This window comes from Pempheris klunzingeri, chromosome 8 (genome assembly GCF_042242105.1).
Source record: "Pempheris klunzingeri isolate RE-2024b chromosome 8, fPemKlu1.hap1, whole genome shotgun sequence".
NCBI classification, from domain to species: domain Eukaryota; kingdom Metazoa; phylum Chordata; class Actinopteri; order Acropomatiformes; family Pempheridae; genus Pempheris; species Pempheris klunzingeri.
This window is the reverse complement of record NC_092019.1, coordinates 13,373,204-13,398,546: the sequence shown is the minus strand read 5'-3', so window position 1 is coordinate 13,398,546 and position 25,343 is coordinate 13,373,204. Positions and strand designations below refer to the sequence as shown.

The window sequence follows — 25,343 nt, the reverse complement described above, 5'->3', positions numbered from 1 at the left end:
TATTCCCAAACATCTGTGTAAACAGCTGAGGTAGAATCCTTGCAAGGAGTTGGGAGTGACTCTGCTCTTGTTGTCAGCTAGGTGATTGACAAGTTAACCTGGGCTCCATCCCAGTGATTGGACATGCAAGAAAGGAAGGGGATTAAGATCAAGACAAAAATCGTCATGGAAATTTGCTCTAGTAAGTTTGACAAGATTAGGGTGGGGGGAAAAAAAGATGATCATGGGCTTGGGGTGGCAAACAGTGCTCACTGAACTCCTGTGGCTGATTCTAAGAACGTCAGAAATCTACCATAACAAAAAAAGGAAACAAAAATTATTCTTTAAAAATACCTGCTTCAGAACAATTTCTGTCATAAAGGCTTAAATGCATGACACAACTGCCCCAAAAGAAAATTCAAGTAAATTAGCGAAACAAAGGACATCATCTGTAAACAGAAAAAAAAAAAAAGATAGAAAAAGGGGGAGATCTAATACACCAGACCACCACCGTTTATACAAAGCACAAACTTTTACCATTAAAAATATAAATCAAAACATGAATAAATATAACTTTCAATTTGAACAGTGTGTGAATTAGATTAGCCTCATCAATGACGGCACTGAACATCGACTAAGAACAACATTTAACATTATTTTAAGGTGCTGAGTGCATCCCCTCAGCTCCATTTTAGGCTGAATGTTTTCTGCAACAGCAACATCTAGAAAGTCTGTGCTCTCAACAAGCCTGGTGCAGAGGCTGAACACACAACACACTCAGTGGCGACGCTTTATACCAGTGCTCTCCCTGATTAAGAGATAAACTGTAGCAGGTTTCACACAGATGAAGATAATTTTGTATGTTTGATGTTTATTTATGTGCAACTGTAGGGCAGCAAAGTCTTATTGCAATAGGTATTGAGCATCTGCCATGAGAGTAATAAAATATATATTTAAAAAACTGATATTCACCACAACTCTTCAACTTTTGGCTTGGGTAGTGTTTGCTACATACACTGTATATCAAGAAAAAGAAGTGTCTTAAAGACACGCTTCTGTCTTTATAAATATGACACTATGGTATTAACTGAAACTGTTACGTGGCAACAATCTATTTTAAACTCAACACAGGAAGAGAGTAGGTGGAAAATAGAAGAACTATAATCTAAAGTGTGAAACTTAGCAGACACTTTATATTCCAATGGTGATGAGAGTACTGCTTGAGTGCATAAATTTAACATAAATGGTCTCAGCAGGGTGAATAAACAGTTAAATAATTCCTGATTTGCAGGACATGTTAGTCCGACTAAAGACTTTTCAAAGCTTAGCACCATGGTTGTTCTGTTATTCGCAAAAAGAAAAAAAGAAAAAAAAACAGTCTAAAACGAAAACATATCAACAACGCGAGAAGTTTTAAATGAAGATAAAACACACAAAATAAAGGTTTGGGTGAATGTATGGCTCAAGAACTGACTTCACCACTGCACAGATGGGGCTATAATGTTCCCATCACTGGAGGATGGAGCAATCATGATTACAAGTGTACTATGGACAGAAATACTAACCATCCCCCGAGAAATGAATAAAACATATGAGGAATCTCTCAAAGTCTAGCTATAGGTTTTCAGCAATGATTCAAACAGATAAGGCTTGACGTGTGTATCAAAGAAATTCTCTTTGAGTTATTCATTATGAGCCAGGAACCCCCTACATTTTAAATATCCGGTTTAAACGTCCTGTTGTCATAAAGAACAAAACCACTTTTTTCCACAACATTAACCGCTGCACCAGCTGTACATCTGAACTCCTCACAGGCAGAAGTACCTTGTGAACACATAAAGCAAAAGACTTTTAAAAAGTTTATGCATTTTCTGTGCAGGTTCTCCACCTCTTCTTCTACCCAAATCCATAAAATGTCCACATTTCACCTCTTGAGCCGCCAATTATTCCAGACCAGTCTCATAGTGGCTAATTCCCCTGCTGTGCGGACTGCCCACCGCCACCCAAGCCCAATCCAGTGCCACCTTAATTTAAGGCTTACTAATAAACAGGATCCTCTCCTTGTCATACGAGGGGATGTCTCAGTTGAGGAAACGCCGACATCGCCGGGCCCCACAGTTACAGCCGAGTTTGTTGCTGGCGTCTTCAATGGGAAACTTGTAGTCATAGGTGAGCTCCTCCCCTCTGTAGATCTTCCTTAGAGCAAAGATGACGATATGCTTACGGCCCTCCACATTGATGACTCGCGAGTAGCAGTTGGGCTCACAGGAATGGTTGATGAATCTCGCTGCGTTGCCATGCATGGTTGCATCCACCACATCAAAGTCATCAATGCGGAACATGTAGCAGCCGATGCCCTGCGGAGGCAAAAATGAAACCAATTGATACGTACTCTGACCTTTCTCAACTTTAAGCCTCAATCTATTGTAGCTGACTGACCTACATTAGAATGAAACGGATGAAAGGAACAGAAACCCGACAAACCTTGCCGTCGTAGTACTTTTCCCTTTTGTCAGTGAGCACTGAGCGAATGACGATGCCTGCATATTCAATAACCATCTCTCCTGCTTCGATGTTCCTCTTGCAGAAAAGACCACGGCCATGGATAGCAGACCTGCAACAGATGCAAAAAAGGTCACAACTGGGTAGGACAGACAAGCAAGAGTGAACGGTGTCAAGGAGTCTGCTGTGAGTCAGAGTCAGTGAGTCACAGTCTAACTCCTCTGAAGGTCAGGACGAGATGTGGTTGTTTTAGTTGTTCAAACTGTAGCTTTGTCTTCATCTGACTTTCATAAAACTGCAACTGATGGCACATCTGAGTAACCGCTCTTGTATGTCGGAGGCCATCAAAGTCTGTATTTCCTAACAGCGTTGCCTTGCTGTACCCATTACTTTGACTGGTTACAAACAAGGATGAATGATTCAGACGAGGGAGTCAGTTCTCCCTTGTTTGAGTATTGCTTCAGTAGGATTCCTTGGTTTGACTATCCAGATCGCCACACAACCAGCATATATTGTATGATCTTACATTTTTTGCAATACATTTTAATAGCCACTCCAACTACAAATTGTATCCAATATTCCCCCAATAGTTTTTGTATCCACATTTGAATAAACCCCTTGAAAGATTTTTCTTGCAGGAATACCACATTTGACATAAACCGCCTTGAGCGCACTAAGATTGCATTTACAGTTAGATGCCACGGCTGTGACAGATTTTGCTGAATTCTATAGAAATTCACCTGTAGATGGTACTATAGCTACTTCCTAAATTTCAATGCACACAGGGCATTGGTAATTAGTCTGTCTCACTTAAAATGTTCCACAAGTCACTGGGGAAAATGTAAATCATGACCGGCATGACTCCTGCCATGTGTTATGTATCATTTCCTCAGACATTTATAGCCTTTTTGGTTCTCTGTTCTCACTCACAATCGACAGGTTTCAGTGCAGTTTGTTCTGTCCATTTACTCCGATTATAAAGGTGACAAACATTCCTGTCCTTTTGTTGCTTGCTTTCAAAATTGTTTGCATGTGAATTTCTGGTATATTACATTTATGGTGGCAGGGATGCTGACTGTTATTTTGCCGTGTTTTAAATATGTTTACTTATGGTGACATTGCTGTGTTACTTGACCCTAAACGTTGTATTTGTAATTCAAATCTATATTTATATTCTCGTGAGAATTACTGATGATCTTCTGCTCTGCATTTTAGTTTGTATCTGCCCGTTAGTGGAATGTAGACATGTTGAAGTCGGATGTCTGTTTTGGATCTGAATTGCCTTACCGTGATTTCTTTTTCCACGTTTATTTTGATTGCTCTGTGAACTCAGTGATTTGAAACACATCTTATACACTATACGTCAGTCAGATAATAGCTCGCTTTACTCCTGAAGAAAGCAAAATGTGCTAAACCCCCATTTTCTCCTTTCTTTGACAAAACTTCTTGTTACCACAGATTGTGTAAGTATTGACACAACAACAATGATAGCAATTTATTTGAGACACTCTGGCCACTACGTTCACATGGAGTTTGTTTAAAAATTTCTCAATTTGCTTGACAATTATTCCCACCTAAAATCTTAAAATCCAACATTGTTGTTCCCAGGTGGTCTCAAAGATGATAATACAAAATATTTTGTAAGCATTATACAGAACTCTGATTATTTTGTAAATGTACTTCTGTGCTGACCTGTACACGCCTACAGCCTCCTTGGATGTCCTTTCCAGATGTCTGAAGCGCATGGCCATGGGCAATTCCAAACTAGTCGCCCGTCTAAGAGGTACAGCAGACAGTAATTACAAAAACATCCATATTTTATATTTATGAAAATAAATCAAAAGTAAGTTTTAATCTTAGCAAAAAAAAAAAAAAAAAAAAAGAGAGAGAAATCCTTACCTTGTGGACTTCAAAAGAACCTCATCTTCTTCATCATCATAAGGCCCAATGTCAGGAAGCTGTCTATGCTGAGAAGCTAGGAAGTTAAATATGTCAAACGTGGACTTCCTGTTAAAGAGAAAAGAGAGAGAGTGAAATCAAAAAGTAAAATACTTGGTAAAACATCACACTATTAATCATTTGTACTACTCTATCACCTGTACTCTTTTTCCACCAAACTTTAGAAAAAAGAATTAGAGAATAGTTTCATAAGATCAATAAGCAGAACTGATGAGAGAAATTGCTAACAATGATTTTGGTGCCCATCCCAACTGGTGTCATTTGTGTAGTTATTAGGAATCATGATGTTTATTGCACTACTATTAATCACCAACAACACTGAAGAGGTTGGCTAGAACAAAATAAGCTTACGGTTCATTACTGTGCTGTTGTTTGCTTGTGCACACTAAGTCACTGGTCGACATACCTGAGGTGCAGCTCGGAGCGGGCACAGCCACTGGGATTGACAGGGAGGTCGTCTTCCTGGCTGAATTGTTTGAAGAAACGGAAGGTATGGCGTTGACAGCGGTGGGCTCCTTGAAGTTGTTCCAACAGGAACACCACTGCATCATGGACCAGACCCAGCATATGGGCACCAGTGATCCTCTGAAAGGTCAGAGGTCTCAACCTCGTAAGAGCTCGTGCCTCCTGCACCCCATCTATCACTGCTTTCCAAGCCACTGAAAGGAGAGTTGAGAATTAGGGCCATAAAGTGAATATAACAGGTAACATATCAGGTAATTATTTGTACTCTTCTGAGAGCATGTCAGATGTTTTCAAGGATTTTGAAAGGAAATATTTCTTATGCATGAGCCTTACCCTCAATACTGTCTGCCTCCACACTGAAACCGTCATCGCTGGTTATCTCAAATCTTAAGTGTGGCTGGTCCCTGTTAGTTGGACATTGCTCATCATCGTCAGATAGTGGTGGTTCATCATCTGAGGAGGAAGCAGCACCTGACAAAACACAAGTTATACAGTTTTTCATGCTATTCATAAATGTTGTGGCCACAATTTTAGCAAGGTTTAAGAGCACAGAAGTGCTTGAAGTCTCATCCATTGGTTAGTGTCATATCATATGTAGTTATTGCTAAACTCAAGAATATTTTTTCCAGTTCACAGAAATCATGAGATTATGCAGTTAACACTCAAGAGTACCAGAGTATTTCTTCCAGTCAGTCAGGGTGCTGTGTCCCACTGGTTCCCAAGCGTGTGGTTTGCCTTGTTCACCTCGAGACACATGATCCCAAGGCTCTGATCTGAGAGGGATAAGAGTACAGACATTTTCAAACACAAACCTTTATACATTATATTCATATATTGATAACCAAATGCACTCAACAGAAAACAGTCCTGCTACTGTTTCCAAAACCCACGTTGGGAACACTGATGGAATACTGGATTAGCAAATCCTAAACATGCTATTAACAGAGCAAATTAACTTTACGGCAGTTTAATTGAAATGACTGAAAAAAATGATTATAAGAATGATTTGTCAATGGTGCCAAAAAATAACAAATGATGCAAATGATCTTGTACTCGTTCAATTTCAAACAAACAGGTTACATCTAATCATATTACATGCAGACCTATTTAAGGTATGTAAAATCTTACCCTGAGCTATCAGAATCACTTATATGCTCCTCTTTCAACTCGTCAAGGTTCAGAACTCCTTTCACTGTTGGGGTCTTGATGCGGACTCCTGAAGCTCTGCTGGAGATGCTTGGAAAGGTAGGTCTGCGGCACTCTTCGTCCTCACTAATGGGCTCTGGTTGTAGGAAGTCCACTTTGGACTTCTTTGTGACAATACGATCTGAAAGCGAAGACACTCTCTTCATGCGGACGTGGGTGCGAGGGCGGGGCGCAGGAGCTGGTGTCGGTGCTTGCTTTGGTGTTGGTGTTGGAGAGAGAACCGATGCTGGATGCTCTGGTTCAACCAACAGGCCAGGTGGCAAAACCAGTGAGGAAGGGCTTAGTGTTCGAAGCCCACTCCACTTGGGGGTGTAATTACTCGCCATTGCTTGATTAATAATTGCTTGAGCACTTTCAGCAGGGGTCATAGGAGGATTCTCAGCTGATTGAGCAGGCTGCCCTGAGGTCTTGGAGGACTTGGATTTTCTGGATGCACTAGACTCCTTCTTTTTCTTTGTTTTTTTCAGTTCTGGAACAGTTTCACCTTTTGATGTTTTTGTATTCTTTCTTGACTTCTTCACATTAACTGACGACACAGCACCGTTGTTATTGTGAGTAAGCAGCTGTGTAATTGTGGTTGGATTCTGAACCGTAGGTGTAACCGACAGAGGAACTGCTGCTGTTGCCACGTTGACGCTGGGTGGTGGCACAGTCATATTACCAGCTGCTGCTAGTGTGGCTGACAGTGCATTGCTTTGCAAAAGGCTGGCAATCTGAGTGACACAGTTGTAGGAAGGGGAGTTGGGAGTGGGCAGCTGGAAAGTGTTGCTCTCAGGGTTCTTCACGAAGATCTGCCCAAGGCGGTTCACCAGTAGGACATGTGGTGTGGGATCCACATTTGGACCTCCCACCTCCTTCACAGTAAGAATAGCATGTCCAGGTAAAGCCTGTGGAACTACGGGCTGTTGAGGTTCTAAAGCTGGCCTGGGTGTAGAAAAGTTGATGGAGATTGTGTGACCAGATGTAGCTTCTTTCTGCACAGATGGAGAGCTGTAACCATTTAAGATCACAGGGGCTGAGGTGGTTTGGACCGTTGGCGGAGCAGCAGGACACTGTGTTGTCAATCCAGACAGAGTCGATATTGATGCAGAAGAAGAAATGATGGTTACAGCTGTAGAACCCAATGCCTGTGCTTGTGTGGAGTAGACAGGAAGAGAGACAGTTCCACAAGTTCCTGGTATGGGACACGTGCCTGACGTAGCTGATAACACTGGGTGATTTTGAGGGGCAACATTTAGCAGTGTTTGTGTCACGTCTCCGACGGGACTGAGGGTGGTTAGTTTAGCAGACGTCTCCATGGATGGGAAGGTTGTTGAGTCTTGAGAGGATACTACTGGCTGAAGTGTAATGCTTGTTAGAGGAGGCTGACTGAAACCTGGTAAGCAGGAATACATCTGCAGAGAGTCTACAAGGCCTTGAGAGGGGTTTTGTACATCTGCAGACATTAAAGGGGAGGGCTGAAGAAGATCCAGCAGGGCACCCTGGCTGTTGTCAGCAGAATCAGTTAATAAGGGTTCCACTGCATTAGTCGCTAAGTGGTTCATTAACACAGCAGGCCCCTCAGTTGATGATACAAAGTGGCTGCTGCCAGGCTCTGAATGCAGAGGTTTACATGTTTCAGATTTTTCATGCGGTGTGCCTTCTAGCAAAGGAACCATCTCAGTTAGATGTGGACTAGTGTCACATCTCTCAAGAACAAGAGGAGTTCCTGAGGCAAACCCTATACTGGATCCCTGGAATAACTCCTCTGAATAGGAGGTCTCAGGCACCTTTGTGAATAAGTTAGGCGGAGCATCATTAACTGGAGTAGGAAGCACAGTCTCCTGATTTACTAAAGGAGTGTCAGAGGTTTGTTCTCTGAGTGGAGAGTTTCTGGATATTTTTGGAGACACAAATCCCACGTTGTCCTCCTTTGACCGACTGGCATCATGGGATTTAGACGGATCTTGAGGTGAACTACCTGTAGGTCTTTTGCTGACAATTGAGATAGTGACTGAATCTGTGTGCTTATCATTGGATGATGATTCGGGGAACAGACTCTGAGCAGCTTGTTTGCCGTTGGAAGTTTCTGATTCAGGGCCATTTTTATTATTTTGGTTTCTAGCTTGTATCTGAGCTCGACTCGAACCGGCAACTTTCTGAGCATCATCGTTGGGTGCTATACTTGCATCACTCTCTGTACCGTCATCTACTCCATCCAGCTGAGCCATAGGCCGGGAGGAAGGGGAAGAGGGTGACTTGGAATGATCTTTTGATCCAGGACAGCTGACTATTGTCCGAGAGAAGTCAAAATAGCGCTCCATATCATCATCGGAGGAGGTGTTGCCTAAGTCATCCCTGGCTGACGCTGCAGAGCGTGGCAGGTTGGCAACAAGAGTTTTCCTCTTATGTACCTCTTGGGCTCGTCCCCAGAATTCCTCTTGATCATCACCCTCCACCACTATTTGCCCCCCACAGTTCATTGCCACACCTTCATTCAGGAGTGTCTCCTCAATCTCCAGTTCTGTCCTCATCTCTTGGCCCAGGCTCATGCTGGGATCCTTGTGGAATGAACTGTAGGGAAATTCCTCTTCACTCTTCTGTGTGTCTAAGTCCCCCTGGGGTGATGTACCATTTGCTGGAGAGACATCTTCAGGTTCTGGTGACGCTAAAAAGTTGTGTGGTACCTCAACTGAGTCTGACTGGCTCAGATCAAATGACAATCGAGTTCTGGGAAGATGTTGTATGGATGAAGAGAGAGACAGACTTGGAGAGGGAAAGCTTCCCGCACTGTCCTGCCAAGGAGACTGAGGAAAGAAGGATGAGGTACAGTGGGTCATTGTATTCCCAGGGCACCGCACTGAGGAAGCACTTCTACCTCCGACTGGGCGGGATGATGGAGAATTTATCAGGTTATCTGGGGCACCGAGTGGGAACACTGGTGAAGTGGGAAGGGAAGATTTTCCAGTACGGAGGGTGATCGGTCCAGGCAGAAGGCCCAGAGGTGGGGGCGACATGTGACCGCGGGAGCCTGTTGTCTGTGAGTGTGGGCTGTGGCGACGAACCCTTCGGGTCTCCTCCAGATCACTTATGGTTAATATGTGGTGGGGTTTCAGCTGGGCTAATCCTACGAAGAAATCAGAATGAATCAGCTTGAGACTTGTGTCCTCTTGATTGAATCAACATACATTTTTCTTTGATAGGAATTACTTAAATTCACTAACAAAAAACATATTTTACCTGGGGATGGCAGAGGTCGGGACATTCCTCCAGCTGGTCTCCTGGTTTGCGGATAGCTGGGAATCTTTGGCCTTGCACCGTGATCTGACTTGAGGGGATGTCCTAGGACAAAGGTTTCCTCTGTTGGGGTTTGGGATTCTGTTAGAGCAGTCTCTTGGGCTTTGGATTCTGAAGATTCACAAAAACAGTTGGAGGAACTATTAGCATCTTTATCAGTTTACTGTAAATCACTTCATAATGTAGTTCAGTTTTTCAGTGGTAAAACACACACCAGGTAGTGGACAGGGGCTGTGAGCAATGGTGTGATTGTCTCCTTGGTCAGGCATCTCCTCAACAGGCTTCTCAGGCACAATGGGCCGGACCTCCCGCACTGTACATGTATATCTGCACCGGCGCAATGGATTAATTGTACTCCAGTACCAACGAGAACACCTTAGGAAGGACAAACAAAGTTTTAAAAGTGCTTCTCATCCCATGTTGCAGTCATAATTTATTGGTATAATAAAGTTTGAAAAGCTGCAACTTACTGAAACCCCACAGGACACAGTTTTCCTTTGCTAGCAGAAAGTTCTGTCAGCACACCCAGTCTGTCTATCTGTAAGGAACCTGTGCAGTGACAATGCGGATAGAATTCTTAGTTAAACATAAGATCATATTAAGTAAATGCCAATGAGTGAATAGGTGAAACAAAGGCCCTTACCAATCATCACGTTGATTAATTCTGGTTCCAGTCCAGTCAAGTACTTTCTGCGGAGGCTGATGCCCTCAAAATCTACATACACCCTGCGGTTTACTTCAAATTCTTGACCAGTTATCATCTATACAACAAAAGAAAATATGCATAATGTTGAGGTTTATACAACCCAGAATCAAATTTCAAACCTTTAAGTTTATACGGTAAGAGACAAGAACAGCAGAATTTACCCCGCCACTGATGAGATGTCGGTGTTTGTAGCAGTAGACCTTCTTATCATCCTGGAACACACAGTGACGGGAACGGGCACACATGAAGTGATAGTTGCTTTGACAAGATGTCAGGCAGCAGCCAACCGTGGCACCAGTCTGGTTACAGCGTTCACATCGCTAAGAGAGGTTTGGAAGTTGGTGGTGGTAAAGGATGAAATGAAAAGAGCAATTAGGGAACTGCAATTTTTGAGAATGGAGCCTAACTGATCTATTGTAATAAGATTTTTTCACTCTCAAATATCAATATAGGTAAATCAATTAATATGGTAGGTTAACAACCAACCATCAAGCGGCCCCTCGTGACCGCACTGTGCACATGTAGTAGAGATCCATTCTCCTCTTCAAACACCTCCGCTGACCACAGACAGCAGTTGACATGTGCCCACTCATTCTGGCCCAAATACAGCAACCTGCCTGCTTCCTATATAACAACAACACAAACAAATCCGTGAATCCACTTGAGTGACCAGTAAATATAAGAAGTCATAAACAGTTTACTCTCTATGTTGGGTATTTTCTTACATTGGGTTTGAGATCTCCATATTTTTGGCACAAAGAGCACTGTCTCTCATCATCCTTAGACCATCCGGTGTCTAAATCAGCTTTTGAAAGCCGTCCTCTTTTCCCTATATAAATGTACAAAAGTACTTAGATCACCAAACACTGCGCAAAATTACAAATTGCCACTTTTATTATCATCTCTCCTGAATTGACGGCATTACCTTTGAATTTCAGCCTGACAGCCCTGCTGGTTTTGAAGTGGTTCCTGCTTGTTGGCTCCCCAGACAGTGGAGAAACGGCCTCTTCTTCCTTTACTTCTAAGCTTTGTTCACTGTCCTCCTGCAGGAGCCCTGTTGGCGTCACAGACGAGAGCTCCCCCCTCTCCTTCCACTGGGCGTAAACATGCTCCGTTGTAGGAGGATGAACAGCATGGGGCAGCATCCCCCTATTTCAGAAAGCAGTTCAAGTGTTCAATAGCTGCTTAATGCAGTATGCATTAATATGCAGTATGCAATAGACTAAACATACTTGTGACGGATTGTCTCCACATAGAACTTTTCAAACATCTAGTGTCAAAAATGTATGTACTTTATCATTTTTGGCATGAGCCATGTATGCAAAGAGTAGTGAGTAGTGAGAGTAGTATTATAGTAGTATAGATCACTGAAAATTCAAGAGCATGGTCTTTGCCTGATCTATATGAAAAGTGTCCTGAGATAACCTTACAAATTGGCACATATAAATAAAAACTGAATGCTTGATGTATTGATTGATTGTACACAAACCATTACTCACATTGGCAAGTCTTTGGTACAAGGGTTCCACACCTTTGGGTCTTGGCTGTTGAACCAATTAAATACCTCCTCAAGGAGCTAAAGAGAACAAACAGTCAAGTTAGCAAGATGAAAGAGACTATTGAGACTATTACATGGCCTCTCAGTTTCTCATACTCCCCCTTAGCAAGATAGTAAAATAATTTGTTTATATACAATTCTCAGAGATCTCTGCACTACTTTTGGGTCATACAGCACCTTTAAGTAGTAACTGCGTGCCAGGGCGGTTGGTCTCTGCTCCTCTGGAAGATCCTCCTCTTGCTCGAGCCTCTTTCGTACCACCTGAACCACATCTTCATGGAACATTTTCTACATATTAGAGAAATAAAAACATTTCTTAGAATCCATAAAGTTGCATATCTCAGTTTCCCCTACCACTGTACACTGGGAGGAGTGGCGAAAGTTTTAAGCTGTGCATTTTATTTTTGAACTTTGATTGTCACTGGCTTTTACTGTCTGAGCTTTCTAGTCTCTATGTGTGACTCCTGCTGTGATTTAAAAATAAATAAATAATATAATAATATATAAATAAATACACTTTTTTTAAAATATGATAAGCAAAACATTGTCATTGAAGTGAGTAGAAGCAAACAATAGTTTGCTGGGGTTTCTGTGTTAAAACATGTTTCCTAATGTGTACAGACAGTATTTTACAGTAGTTTACACAAAGACCCTTTAACAACAAGTGGGCCTACTCACTGTGTTTGCTGAGGAACAATGTCCGTGTAATATTCTGGGTATTTTCTGGTGTCTTGCGTCTATGGAGAGCTTTCTCGTCTATCTCTCTGTTCTTAGTGACATTAAGAATGTCCAGACACTGAATAAGAGGTTGTGTACTCACGAGTGTTGTATAAAGGCCTTTGTCAAACTTCTTGCCTACAGCTCGGAGGTCACAGGCTGGCACTCCTTCTATTCCACTGTCAGGATCAACCAACTTCTCACACTGCGGCAAAGACAAAAACATATTTGACATGTTACATCAGTGCTAAAACAAAAGAGACATACATTCCAATCAATAGTAAGGCATTCTAGTAACTACAATCAATTCAATTCAAAACGTATTTGTTAAATGGTAAATTTGATTCGCAGAAAAAAAAGCAGAGTCTCCTACCTGCGAGCATGTAACAAGGTGCTGGGTGAGAGTGGACGACAGCAAGCAAGCCAGCACCTTTTCCACCCCAGCCCTGAGCTCAATGTAGAGCAGCTCTCTCCAGGCGCTGGGCTGCGTCACACTGCATGGCCGACATGAATACACAACACTCTCTGGCAAGCTGGACAGGATCTCATACAGCTCGTCTGAAATCATTTTCACAGGGGACAGGAATACAGCAGTGGAGGTTTAGTGAGATGCATTTCTAACCAAAATCTGCTCACTTGCCTACAGCAGTTTTCTGCATTTTGAAGAGGAACTCACAATAGAGAATATTTCTACTCAAGATCACATGCACCCAATACATGTGTGTGAAGTAGGGCTTTGGATGTACACTCAGCAAATAACGGGTAATAACAAGTATTAGATATCCCTGTTTTCTTCTCACCGCTCACTACATTCTGTTATTCTGATGAACTTTGTGTTAACGTATGCAAACAAATCTCAAACCTCCTGACAACTAAACAGATGTTTCACGCCATCGCTGACTTTCATCCTCAGAAACATAAAGAATAAAAATTACCTGTTAGATCCTCGCACTTGGCATGGACCCAGTGGTTACAGGTGCCACACTGCATCATCTGACTGTCATAGTCATTGTCCTCATAGCACTTGAAGCAGATTGGACAGTAGTTACCTTGTGAGAGAAATTCAGAAAAGATTAACTTTAACATAGATCGACAATGTAGGTGGATAATAAAGAAGCTGACTGATCACCGAATGGTCTGAAGGTTTCATTCTCCCCTCACCCAGTTCATAGAGTTTTGAACAGTCTGGACAGAGTCCTTTGTCGTGGTTCCAGTCAGTGTCCCAACTCTTCCCTGGTGTGACGCCACAACTTTTACACCTGATGCATGTCATACAAACCTGCACAGAAACCATCATATTAGGACCAGCAATCAGTGCATTCTGACCTCAGCAGGTTTGTAGTAGACAAACAGTACTTGACGTTGTGCATCTTCAAGAAACATGAACCTACCCAAGCTTTCCTCTTCTTGTTTTGTTTTGGATAGTTGGGCCCCAGACAGGAAGCATGATAACAGTTCTGGCATCGTTCACACTCCAACAATGGCTGAGGGAGGACATGAAAAGTGTAATTGTTACTGACTGAACTACATTGATACTAAGAAGTAAAATATAAGTAGAACAAGTCAAATTAGCAGACTGTACTTTTGAGTGCTTGTTTTTCCTGCCGCACACATGGCAAAATTTACAGCGACGACAGCACCAGTTTTCCTTGTTCTCCTCAGAGGGCCGATCCGCTGGTTCAAGGCAAAACTGGTGGAAGGGCTCACAGCATACTTGGCAATATAGCATTTGCTAAAAGAAATTCACAAAAATAAAAAGGACACTTTGAATTTAAAAATTGCCCTCAACATCAACGTCATTTGGTGTTCATTTTTTCTACAACCAGCCACTAGTTTTAACACAAATGTAAGATGACAAGAGGGGCAAAGAAACAGATCTACTATTCTCATTGAAATGGAGCAAAATGTATGAAGTAGTTACCTCATGTTGCCCTTTGCTGGCACATAGGAAGCAGACATAGGGTGGCATGAGTGGCGCAGAAGTCAATATACTTAAACCACCCATATTCCAGACATTCTCCAAAGTACAGTCCTCCTGAAAACAAAGAGGCCGCGCAGACACCATAATTAATAGCTGAGAATATATGAAATTTTTACATCATGTTGTTGTTTCAGTTGTGCTAGAACAGTGGGGTGACTATGTGATGAGTGTGTTCACATAAGTTTTCCCGAGAAGAAGTACTGTCATCAGTACATTTTTTTAATACATGTAAGCATTATGTACTAAGGTTACAATGTGTCAGCTGAATCATACTTCTCATGAAGCACTTCAAGAGTCATGCAGTATAATCATTTCAGAATTAAGAAGAGAAACATGACCTCTAGTGGACAAAAATTAAAATGTTACCTGAACCAGAAAATTACAATAGCTTTTATGTACCAGACATGTGACTCTGCAATGTAGCACTTTGAGATATATTTCCTATAGAATGAGTAACATTTGGAAAAGGCTTCTCAACTTGCAAGAAGTGTTTATATTGCAACATACAGTACATGATGTACTGTAACATGTGACCTACCTTGAAGTCCACCCTGATTTTGTGAGTGGGTTTAGAACACTCCACGTCTCTCTGCTCAAATCCATGGGCCAGGGCAGCCAGGACACTGGGAGGAGTCTGCTCCAAAGGACCCTGAGAAACAACCATAACATTACTTAAACTGCTTATATACTTGCTTTTAACTACACATTCTCATGGACATACCCTGTGAGAAGTGGCATATCCACAAGAAGCAATTTAGAACATGAACGATGGGGCCAGTGATTCAGGACGTGAGGTAAGCTTAGCAGGTGACTTTTGTCAAAGCTCATGCTGTGTCTGCCACTTGCTCATTAACAAAAGTAAGCCCCTCACATGTCACCATGTGCAGTTAAGTTTACATTGTGCAAATACTGGTAGTTCTCAAGGACGGTATGTTCCGATGCAGGGATTATTTTGCACTCATCTGCTGCCTATTGGATATACTTTGTAATCCTCAAAGTCTTAAGGTGTGTTTCCTTCAAATTAAAGCTTGATTTTTTTGTGTTCAGTTGCATTACTCGTGCAAGTAAACATAATGACGGTAGAGCCAGCTGGTGTGCTTAGTGGAGCTAATGCTTGTGCTAACTTGCTTCATAGTCAAGCACAACCTAAAGCTAGAATCAAGTAACAGACATAACAGTCCAACTTCCTTGCTGACTTTTCTCCAAGCTCTTTCCTCTTTTGTCCAGTCTCTGGATGTGTGTAGCGTGGTATCATAGAGCTTAGCTACAGTATCTCCATGTTTGATTGAATGTCACAACGTCAGAACGCCAGGACATCCTATCAGCATTGAAATGCTGATAGGATGTCCTGACAGCCAACTGGCTGAAGTTGTTTCTGTGTGAAACCGAAGCTATCCGACAGGCAAATTCTTCACTCAAGTTGAATATTTTCAACTTTTTTGCATCACTCGTGTCACCTTACACGATTTTGTGTCCATTTGCGAGGGGTTAACGGAACACTGCAAATACTTCAGGAATATTTTTTTGATTTACAGTTTACCTGTTGATGGCACTAATGCAACACTAGATGGATGTATCACACGTGTGTTGCACTTTAGACTGAAATTATATGGAAGGTACCACAGTATGTTACCACCTTAGTTGAGAAGTGTTTGAAAAAGAACTGGAACTACCTGCTACCAGCAGTGGACATTTATTTTGGAAGAATCACGTCCTGGTTTTGCAAAAATGAAGAGATGTGAATGAAGGGCAGAATTGGCAGGTTTGAGTCGAGCTGGATTGTGACAATATGCTTTTAATTTGAATCGATCAACGTATTGTGTCAATGAAGGCCAACAGACCCTTTTGAAATCTGTTCACAGCCGTGACACTTGTGTGATGAAGCATATCAAACAAAACACAAAACTTTGTGGTGGAGGCCATCAATGGTGTAAGCACTTATAAACACTATCTTACCTTCTCAGGCTTACGTCGACCAGTTGGTACTCGGTGTGAGCTGGACTTTCGATGCCTGACTTCATCATCTGAAATGTCGCCAAGGAATCCATCCAGTGACACAAAGTCTTTAGATGACAGGGAAAAAAAGGACATTTATTTTTAAGATGCACATCACAAGGATTGATACTCCCAAAAAAATCATATGAATTAGGAAAGGGATTACAGCTCCACGCTACAAGTAAACAGGTATTTATTACCTTTGGTGTTGAGAATATAAATCCTCAACTAGATCATGAGTGAAGCATCTCCCTCAGCTGGCCTCTGAATGTTAGTTTACCTTGACTGAAACGGGATCCGGTGCCCCTCCTCCGGGCTGGTGAGGCAGAGCTATGGAGAGCTTTGTCATCTAGATCAGAGTCGTAGTCCACCAGATCAAAGTAGACACGGGGTTTCACAACGCGCTTCGGCTGCTTCCTTACTGACGGACTGTGGCTGTCACCCTGTAGACCAGATGGCGAGTCCGCAGCACCCTCGATACCTTCGTCATTACTTGAATGACCTCCGCTGAAAGAGGACCGTCGTCGTTTCGAGGAACCTACGAAAAAAATGCAGATGAAAAGCTGAATTTTATGGAAGTAACACAGCATCATGAAGCTTACACAACATGCTCAGGTGAAAAATTACCTTTAGGTGCTGTTCTTCCACTTAGCCTGCGTGCTTTTCTCTCCTCGATTTGATCACATCTCTTGTACCTTGTGGTAGAAAAAAAAAACAAAACATAATTCTTTATCATTCCTAAAAACAGTGATGCCCTCCACTACAACTAAAAAGAAAGTATAGGTCAACTTACACACAACACTGCCGTTTAGTATTGGGACCTCCAAACTTGGGCTTGTCAAGGCAGTTCATGCACTTGCCACAATCATCCTCGTGGTTGCAGCCTTTGCATACTCCACACCTCCGAGAGCGATACCCAAATGGCCCAAGTCCTTTCCGTTTCACAAAATTCGGCGGCTTCTTGACCTTGGTGACCTTTGGATCCGACAGCCCGGGACTGTCTGATTCTGAGGGAGACCCAATGTCTGCAACAACAACAGACATTTATCAGTTAAGTGGTTCATCATTCACCTTTCAGGATGCAGAAGAAAAAAAAAAAATCTGGTGGCACTAAATTTGGTTTGGACATTGACTTGCACTCAGTAATATCTTGTCTAGTAAAAAATTAATGAATACACGATCAAATAGAATCACAATGGCTAATGATACATCAAATCTCTGTAACAGTAGGATTTAGAGGAGGAGAGTTTTATCAATAAGCCTACCGTAAATTAGAGCATTTAGTCATGATGACAAAAGATTAATGTAAATACTTCTGACATTCGGCTCAATTTTTATTTGTGCAGTTCATTTGTTTGCATTCTACAGATAGATAAAAATGTCAATTCAGAAATGTCAAAATGATAAGCTGTTGGACACAAATACCTACAGAGTAGGAACAATTGAGATATTACACTGCTGCATTAATCATAAACTAATGTGACTCAGATTTCTCTACTACTTCATCCTCTGCCAGGATTGAGAAGCTGAAACTAGTAAGATCACCATTTGTACTGCTGCTGCAGCCATCAAGTCATCGCATTCAGATTAGGAGAAATTTTATGAACACGTGTACAGAAAGCCAATCCTGATACATCCGCCAATCAGTTTACACCTACCTTTAGAGACGTCTGAGGGAGAAATACCAGACCTTTCATGCAGAGGCAAGGCGCTAAGTCTGGGAATGTCATCAGGTACCAAGGCTCGAGGCTGCCCCAGCACCACAGATGCAGCACGACACACATGCTTGATACGTGGACCTCCTGCTCTACGGAACTCCTGGCACAGCGGGGAGATGAGCTGTGGCTGGAAAAATATGAATAAATACAAATAAAAATATGGAAAATATAAATATGAATAAGAAAAAATTCAATCTGACTCATTGGTCAAACATTTCAGTGCGGTACACCGAACGAGGCATGATAAAGGCATGGTAAATAAGTGTTTCTAAAAGCAAAGACAGATACAAGATTTTTAGTTGGATCGGTTTGCACCTTGGGCCTATTGATGTGTACACTTACTTGTCCTTGAGGGGGCTCTGTCTTGACAGGGACATCAGCATCAAGCTGAGCCCTCTGTTTCCTCCTTTGTCTCTTAGAGGTCACATCTCGAGACCTTGCACCAGTTGGGCCAGATAACAGCTACGGGGTTAATATCAATCAAAAACAAGAGATCAGTACAAGCATGAAAAATAAATCACCCTGTACTATTCAAATTATTTGTGTTTTCCTCATCTATGACACTATTACATTATATATTGAACAGTTAAAGTCCCAAGTGGCAGAACATGCTTGTGATCATGACTTACCCCAGAGGACTTAAGCTGTTTCTGCTGGTCAATCTTAATGAGCTGGACCTTGGCTTTCCTGAGGAGATTGAACATTCTTTTATTCGCACCAGTGAGGCGCGCTCTTTGTGAAGCTCCCTTCTCCACAGATCCCACATAGTCGCCTTCACTTGCGCCTGAGTTGTTTTGTGACTGCAGCTCTCCTGCGGATATGAAGGAATATGTGCCAATTTCTGTTCCATTATAAGTAAAAAGGCAAATGTTGTTTGTTTAGCATTAAATAGTCTGATAATTTTTAATCATTTTGCTTACCTGAGTGAGGTTGGACAGTGTCTTTCCCTCCCAAATCCTCCTCTTTCCCGGGATGAAATGCCAGGGACTTGGAGTTTGTACTTTTAACGCACACCGAAACTTTTCTCACCACTCCAGGGGAATCAAGGTCTTCTATCTTGAGCTTGGGTTTGTCCTTCTCTGTGTTTGTATTCCGTTGCCTGAGGCTGATGCTCATGGCCTCATCATCGAGTCCTTCTGCTAAATCAACTGGAGGCTGCGAAGGTTTACTAACAGTATCTATCTCTGTTGTGTTTTTGCTTTTCGGAAGTCCCATGTGCGCCTTCTTTAGCCTTTGATAAATCTTGAGGTGAGCCATTTGCTTATTAAACTTAGGGGAACTTTTCTTTTTCTGTGCATCCAAGAGATCAGTAGATAGTTCTGTGGGTATATCAACTGGTGTAGATAAAAACAGATCCTCACATTTGTCCTCTGGAGTTTTGTCCAGTGTATACACTTCTTCCCTAGACTCTTCAGGCACATGCCACTTGAAACTAGAGTTCTTTAGAAGAGACCTCTTCTTTTCAATTTTGCCACTTTTTCTCTCAGAAAACAGGCTGTCAGCAAGATCAATGTTGTCATCTAGGTCCTGAGCTGTAAACAGATCGACATCCAACTGGGCTTCACTCAATATATCCTCCTCGTCAACTGGCAGAATAGGGGATATTGCTCTGCCTGTCCCTTCGTCTCGCCTCTTTACTGGACGCATTTGCAAGCCCAGTTGTAAGCCCTTCTTTGGGGAGTTTCTTCGAGGCAATACAGACATTCCAGCATCATCCATAAATCTCTGCGGGGTCTTGATCACTCGTGAGGATCTGGCACTTACAACAGGCATGATGAAGTGCTTGATGTTCTTAACAAACTTTGATTTACCAGGCTGGGCATCTGCAACATCTGCTTGTCCCCCATCGACTAATGTGTCAGTTTCTTCCTGCTTCAAAGTCTCTTTGTCAAGCTCCATTTCTATCAGTTTAGAAATCATTTTAGCTTGTGGTTTTGGCCTTTTAGACCCAATAAATTGAAGGCCTGACTGTCTCTTCTTGTACTTTTTATGTATACCAATAAGTTTGGAGCTTGGGATCAGTGTGGTAGTTGCCAAAGGGGTGGAGATGTCACCGTCCCCCTCGACAATTTTCGGACTATTTTCAGGTAATCGGAGTGGAGCAAATTTCCCATCTCTGCCCCTGTGCCTGTGTTTCTGACGCTGCCCAATTAAACTTTTACGCTTCTTTTTCACTTTTTTGAGAGATTTCTTTTGTAGGCACAATGTTTTGGGATCATTCACTTGACTTTCGGACACCACAGATTGCTGACTATCTATCAACTGAATGTCTGTTTCCTCTTTTACCGGTGGCTGTATCTGCTTCTCTGCCACTGACACAGTGTCCTGCTTTGCCTCAGGCTGGGTGCAGTCTTTTGTTTCCAACTGACTTACCTCTGTTACTAAAGGCTGAGTATCTTCCTTTAGCAGAGGCTCAGTGATAGTGGCTTCAACTGTAGCCAACTCTGTGTTGACAGCAGTTACCGGAGAGACAACAGCCTTCTTCCTTTGAACAGACCTCTTTTTCCCCAATTTATTATTTCTACATCTTTTAGGTTTAGAAGGCACAGGCATTGGTTTGGCCTCTGTGATCTGTGGTTCTACCTCATTCTCCACTGTCGGTGGAGGAACTTCACCTGGCACCTGTGAGAGCTCATCAGCGACCTTTGAGGAATCCATATCAGGAACTTCAGAGGGGGTTGCATTTATCACGAGTGAGGGATCCTCATCCAAGTTTTTAGGAAGCCCATGTGCGCTGGAATCTTCAGCTGAAGCCTGAGAAGAATCTTCAACATTCACCTGTGGAGTATCTTCATCCCGTGGACTCGTTCTGGGCCTCCGTTTCTGAGGGGTCACTGGCTTTTGACCGGCTGACTTTGTCTGTGGTGAATCAACGCTTGATGTCCTCCTCCTTAGTCTCCTCGCTGGTGTGGCTTCAGCATCCACACATGATGATGCATCCTCGTTGACCTCGCTTAGATCTTTCAGGGCATCCTCTTTCTTTTCAGGCACAGGACTAACTTGCTGGATCAGGAAGGATGGCTTTGAGCTTTTATGTTTACCAGGAGAGGAGACTTTTTTGATCTGGAGAGGTGGCACAACTTTCCCAAATTCCATTTTAGTAATTTCTTGTGGCGGCGTTTCATTTACATGTTCCTCGTGTTCCACAACTTCCACCTGTGAGGCAGACTTTTCTTCAAATGGCACGTCAGCCTTGTTTTGGAAACCATTCTCATTATTTTCAACGCTTTCACTCTCTTGTGGGGCTGAGTTATCCAGTTTTGATTTTTTATCTGTCCCCTCTAAACTCTTTTTGACATCTGTGTCGCAAAAAGTGGACTGATCCACTTCACTCACAGTCTTCTCTGTTACTTTGACAGTGTTTTCAGCACCCTTTGTCTGACTTTCTCCCTTCACTATTGTTAATGTCCACATATATTTTTTCTTTTTTTTCTTCCTGGTTGAGTTCTTCCCACTGACCTGCGCATCATATTTTGGGTTTTTGATCTTTATCAACTTTAAACTTGGGACCCTACTTTCGTCATTTTTCAAAGGCAAACTGTCACTGGATTGTGCAGCTAAATTATCAGTCTCTGTGGATGATGGACCATGGTTTTCTGGCACCGTAACATCCTTATTCAGCCTCTTGCTTTGCCTTCGTCTGTCACTTCTCGATGATGGTTTGGCCTCCACTGTTCTAGAAACTTCAGGCTTTGACTCCGCCAGAGCTGCATCACTTGTACTCAGACTTTCTGGTTCAGCTGTTCGGTCCGAGACTCTTTTAGAGAGTGGGTTTGTGACTCGATTGCTCCTACGAGTCACAAGCTGATTAACTGCAGAACCTTCCTCTGCCACAATTTCCTTATGCTTTACTTTCTTTGCATCCGTTTTTGGCTCAACAGTCCCCAGCTCCTTTACAGTGTCAGATTGATCGGTAGATTTTTTCAGTTTTGATTTTTGGTCATCAACCATAACTTTGGCGCTGGTCTGGCAGACAGGCTCTGTTGTCTTTGAAGCAGATCTCCCACGCCTTCTCGCAGGTACAGTCCCTCCTCCCTTATCTTCTGTGCCTTGTTTATCCTCACGTGGTTCAGTTTTTAATTTGACGTGCGCACTTGATATCTGGTCGCCCTGAATGTCCTTGGCCTTAGGCTGATCCTGAATTCCTTTTATCTTCAACTTCTTCGCAGATTTTTTATGAGGCTCCTTTACGGTTTTCATTTTCTTTTTGGCCACCAACTTTATCGTAATCCTTGGTGCTGCTGATGAGGCTCCGCTTTTAGTGGACTGTCGATCCATAGTGTTTTTTCCTTTTGTACCCTTCCTGCAATCCTTTGCAGTCTCTGCTGCGGGAGATAAGCTGTGTATTTCCTCCAAAGATTTTACATCTTTTACGGGATCAGGTGGGGTATTAGCTGCCTCCGCTGTTGGCATTTTAGGCGGGAGCTTCTCACTTTGTCGTTTAGATTTTGTGTTGACAGCATCACCTACAAAACAAGAAGATATGAAATATTACAAAATCCATGGCTGCTCCACTGAATGTAAAACTTCTAAATCTTTTTTTTATTGTATTGCATGCTTAACTCAAACTTTAACTTGAGCGTTGTTCGTAATCCAAATAGGTCTTGTTGTGCAGTAATATATTGTTCTTTACCTTTGGAAGTGTTTTGTCGCGACCACGGTCCTTTGGAACCTTTTTTCTCTGCTTCAAATCCTCTGAAGTCATCTCCCTTGAAAAAGATTTTAAAAGTAATTAACATTTGAAGCACTGTAACACCACCCTGCTGGCAGCTGCCAAACCATCAACAAAAACAATGAGTACAATGTTTAAATTATCACATTTGTTTTGAATTCAGGAAAAGTAGATGGAGGAGCACAGAACATTTGTCTGAATGTTCATTGTGAAGTCTGGTTTCATGTCCAGCATGATGATGATAATGATGATTTTATCCGTACTCTTAACAAAACAATGTATATTTATCGTAGCAACAACAATGTCAAATAATAAAAAATGGTTCTTCAAGGCAAAAATATCAATGACAGACAATGGACAGTTGATTTCAGTTTTCCACATTCAAACCAAACCTTCATTCAACTCATCTGTGTTATAATACATTAACCATGGATAGAGACTGCATTTGAAGAAGCAAAAACGCATTTAGTTTTTTTTATGGGCACTCTTTCTGAACTTTTCATGATACAGTTACATGTAATCTAGTTTTATTTACTACCTCATCAAGCTCCGGATCCTACAACTTTTGAATGAATCACACTTGAACAGTAAGAAGGAACACCTACACAAGCGATAAAAAAAAAAAAAAAAAAAAAACTGCAGGGAAAGGTGGGTCAGTAATTACGATTCCCTCCAAGCACTGTACATCCTCCTCATGCTTGCAGCTGTGACCCGAGAACCCACAAACAGCTCCACTGTTATGAATCAGGATCAGACATTAACGACTGGCTAATATGTGCACTCGTAGGGAGCTTTCACTTCAAGCAACAAGGGTGCAACTGGCTTCGGCACACTTCTGCACCACCATTTAAACCTGCCGTGCATGGTAACATTAGCCTGCCGTTAGCCGTGAGCATTGAAGCTCACTTCTGCCTGCAGAAAAGCTAGCTAACCTAGCTAAAATTAAAACTTCAGTTATCACAGTGCTAATGCTAGCTTAAGCTAATAAGTATAGCTCTAAGAGATGTGCGTGTGCTGTCCTATTTCAAGTAGTTAAGCAGACAACTCTCTGCCCGCATCTGGACAGCGATTGAAAACAGAGCAGCTAGCCGCTGTGCAGGACACAGAGGCGCTAGCCTTCCCGTTCTTTGTGTTCGCTACTATTAGCTAGCTGCTACTGTGGCCCTATTACGAGCGGGCCATACATGAAATAATTGCGATCCCTGTTTACAAATTGACGTACTCACTCTTTGGCTTTTTAAAAACGTCTTCTACTCGTGTTTTCACACGCTTATATTTTAACCTAAATGAGAGAAATAGCGGAAACAGTGCTAACGTTAACTTAAAGTGCTACGCTGCTCTGTTAGAGCGGTGTTTTGTGTTGCGACTGTCCATTAAATGTCATGGAAAGCTGCCCCGTGCTAACCGTAGTTAGCATTAGATGCTAGCCCACCGAGGTTGAAGCTAAAGTTAACGTTAGCCTAGCGAAGGGATGTTGACATTTCTCCATGGCACTAACCAGTCACACTGCTGTGGACAGCACTCATTCTTACACATTTAACGATCACACAAAATGTGAGAAGATGAAATAAAGATACTAACTCCTGGGTCGGTTTGGGACCTCACCTCTTCACTCCCACTAGAGCTGTATCCAGCCTGGCCAAGGATCTTGTGGCTCGCCTCTATCCCAAGTAAGCGCAAGTGAGACTGGTCTTCGTTTAACGATAGGACCAGGTTTGCGGGCCTTGGCCCTCCGTTAGTCACATCATCAGCCTCTAAGCCTGATCGTCCGAGTTGCCATCTCTTCTCAGAGCGCAAACGACTGCGTGACGACCAAGGCCGACCGGGGAAACGACCTCTGGCCGTAGCGGTTCCACCTTGGCCTCCTACGGCAGCCGCGGTTGCTGATCCGCATCCCGCTGCCGCCATCATTGCTTCAACAACAACACACACCGACGGCTAGCAGCTCGAGGAGAGACAAGAGGGAAGGCGCGAGATGGGAGGGGGGAGCCGCAATGCTGCAAGGGAAAGTGAGTTTTTTTTTTTTGGTGGCCGGTCGCTGGTGGAGACTGTGCGTCACATCTCCATCCAGAAATGTATGCATACTACACATTAGAAAAAATAAAATAACATTACATTAAATTGATAAATAACACAGTGCACACCAGGTTATGCTATTTAGCTACATAGATGTGTCCAGCTATTTATTATGTATTATTGATTGCATGAATCTTAATTCTGTTGATTATTTGTGATTCTGTTTTGGTGTATCCTACTTAAAGTTCCAAGGCTGCCCATAGTGCTGTTTAAAAATGTTCTTAAAAACGTAAATGTTGGTAAGTTAAATATTGCAAGACTTTCGAGGCATGCATTATAATGTAATGTAATGTAAAGTATTGTCATAATGCATCACCTCTCAGTAACACCATATAAAACTAAACTGACCAAACCAAATTGATCATAACGTTTTATCAGCACCACTGTAAAACAGTTTCAACAAAACTGATACAACTTTCATGAAGGTAAGATTTATCACGAAGCTTAGCGTAGGCCTATATCATTCATTTCCTAATTTGTTTGTCAAGTATACAAGACTCAAGTGTACTGCAAGAGAACAAGTGAGCAGAAAC

At 42.4% G+C, this 25,343-nt stretch overlaps 1 protein-coding gene across 2 annotated transcripts; it reads right to left on the bottom strand.

Moving 5' to 3' along the window:
• On the bottom strand, nt 1-24,733 carry kmt2bb (lysine (K)-specific methyltransferase 2Bb). 2 transcript variants are annotated; one of them, XM_070834637.1, is made up of 36 exons: nt 24,316-24,733; nt 22,696-22,771; nt 18,983-22,528; nt 18,692-18,873; nt 18,405-18,524; nt 18,003-18,189; nt 17,138-17,369; nt 16,972-17,039; nt 16,625-16,882; nt 16,306-16,412; nt 14,888-14,998; nt 14,290-14,403; nt 13,951-14,100; nt 13,760-13,852; nt 13,530-13,647; nt 13,304-13,417; nt 12,742-12,926; nt 12,472-12,573; nt 11,829-11,939; nt 11,593-11,669; nt 11,019-11,242; nt 10,819-10,922; nt 10,580-10,717; nt 10,255-10,413; nt 10,031-10,148; nt 9,858-9,936; nt 9,602-9,762; nt 9,331-9,498; nt 6,034-9,217; nt 5,578-5,678; nt 5,239-5,376; nt 4,847-5,099; nt 4,381-4,488; nt 4,174-4,257; nt 2,464-2,593; nt 1-2,336 (listed from the first exon to the last, which is right to left on the bottom strand). In XM_070834637.1, the coding sequence occupies exons 1-36, from the start codon at nt 24,643-24,645 to the stop codon at nt 2,061-2,063; spliced, it is 11,706 nt and encodes a 3,901-aa protein (XP_070690738.1). In that variant the 5' UTR covers nt 24,646-24,733; the 3' UTR covers nt 1-2,060. The 2 variants fall into 2 exon arrangements, with proteins under 2 accessions (XP_070690738.1, XP_070690739.1); XM_070834638.1 differs by having other exon boundaries at nt 24,340-24,733.
• Nucleotides 24,734-25,343: the final 610 nt, after the last annotated feature.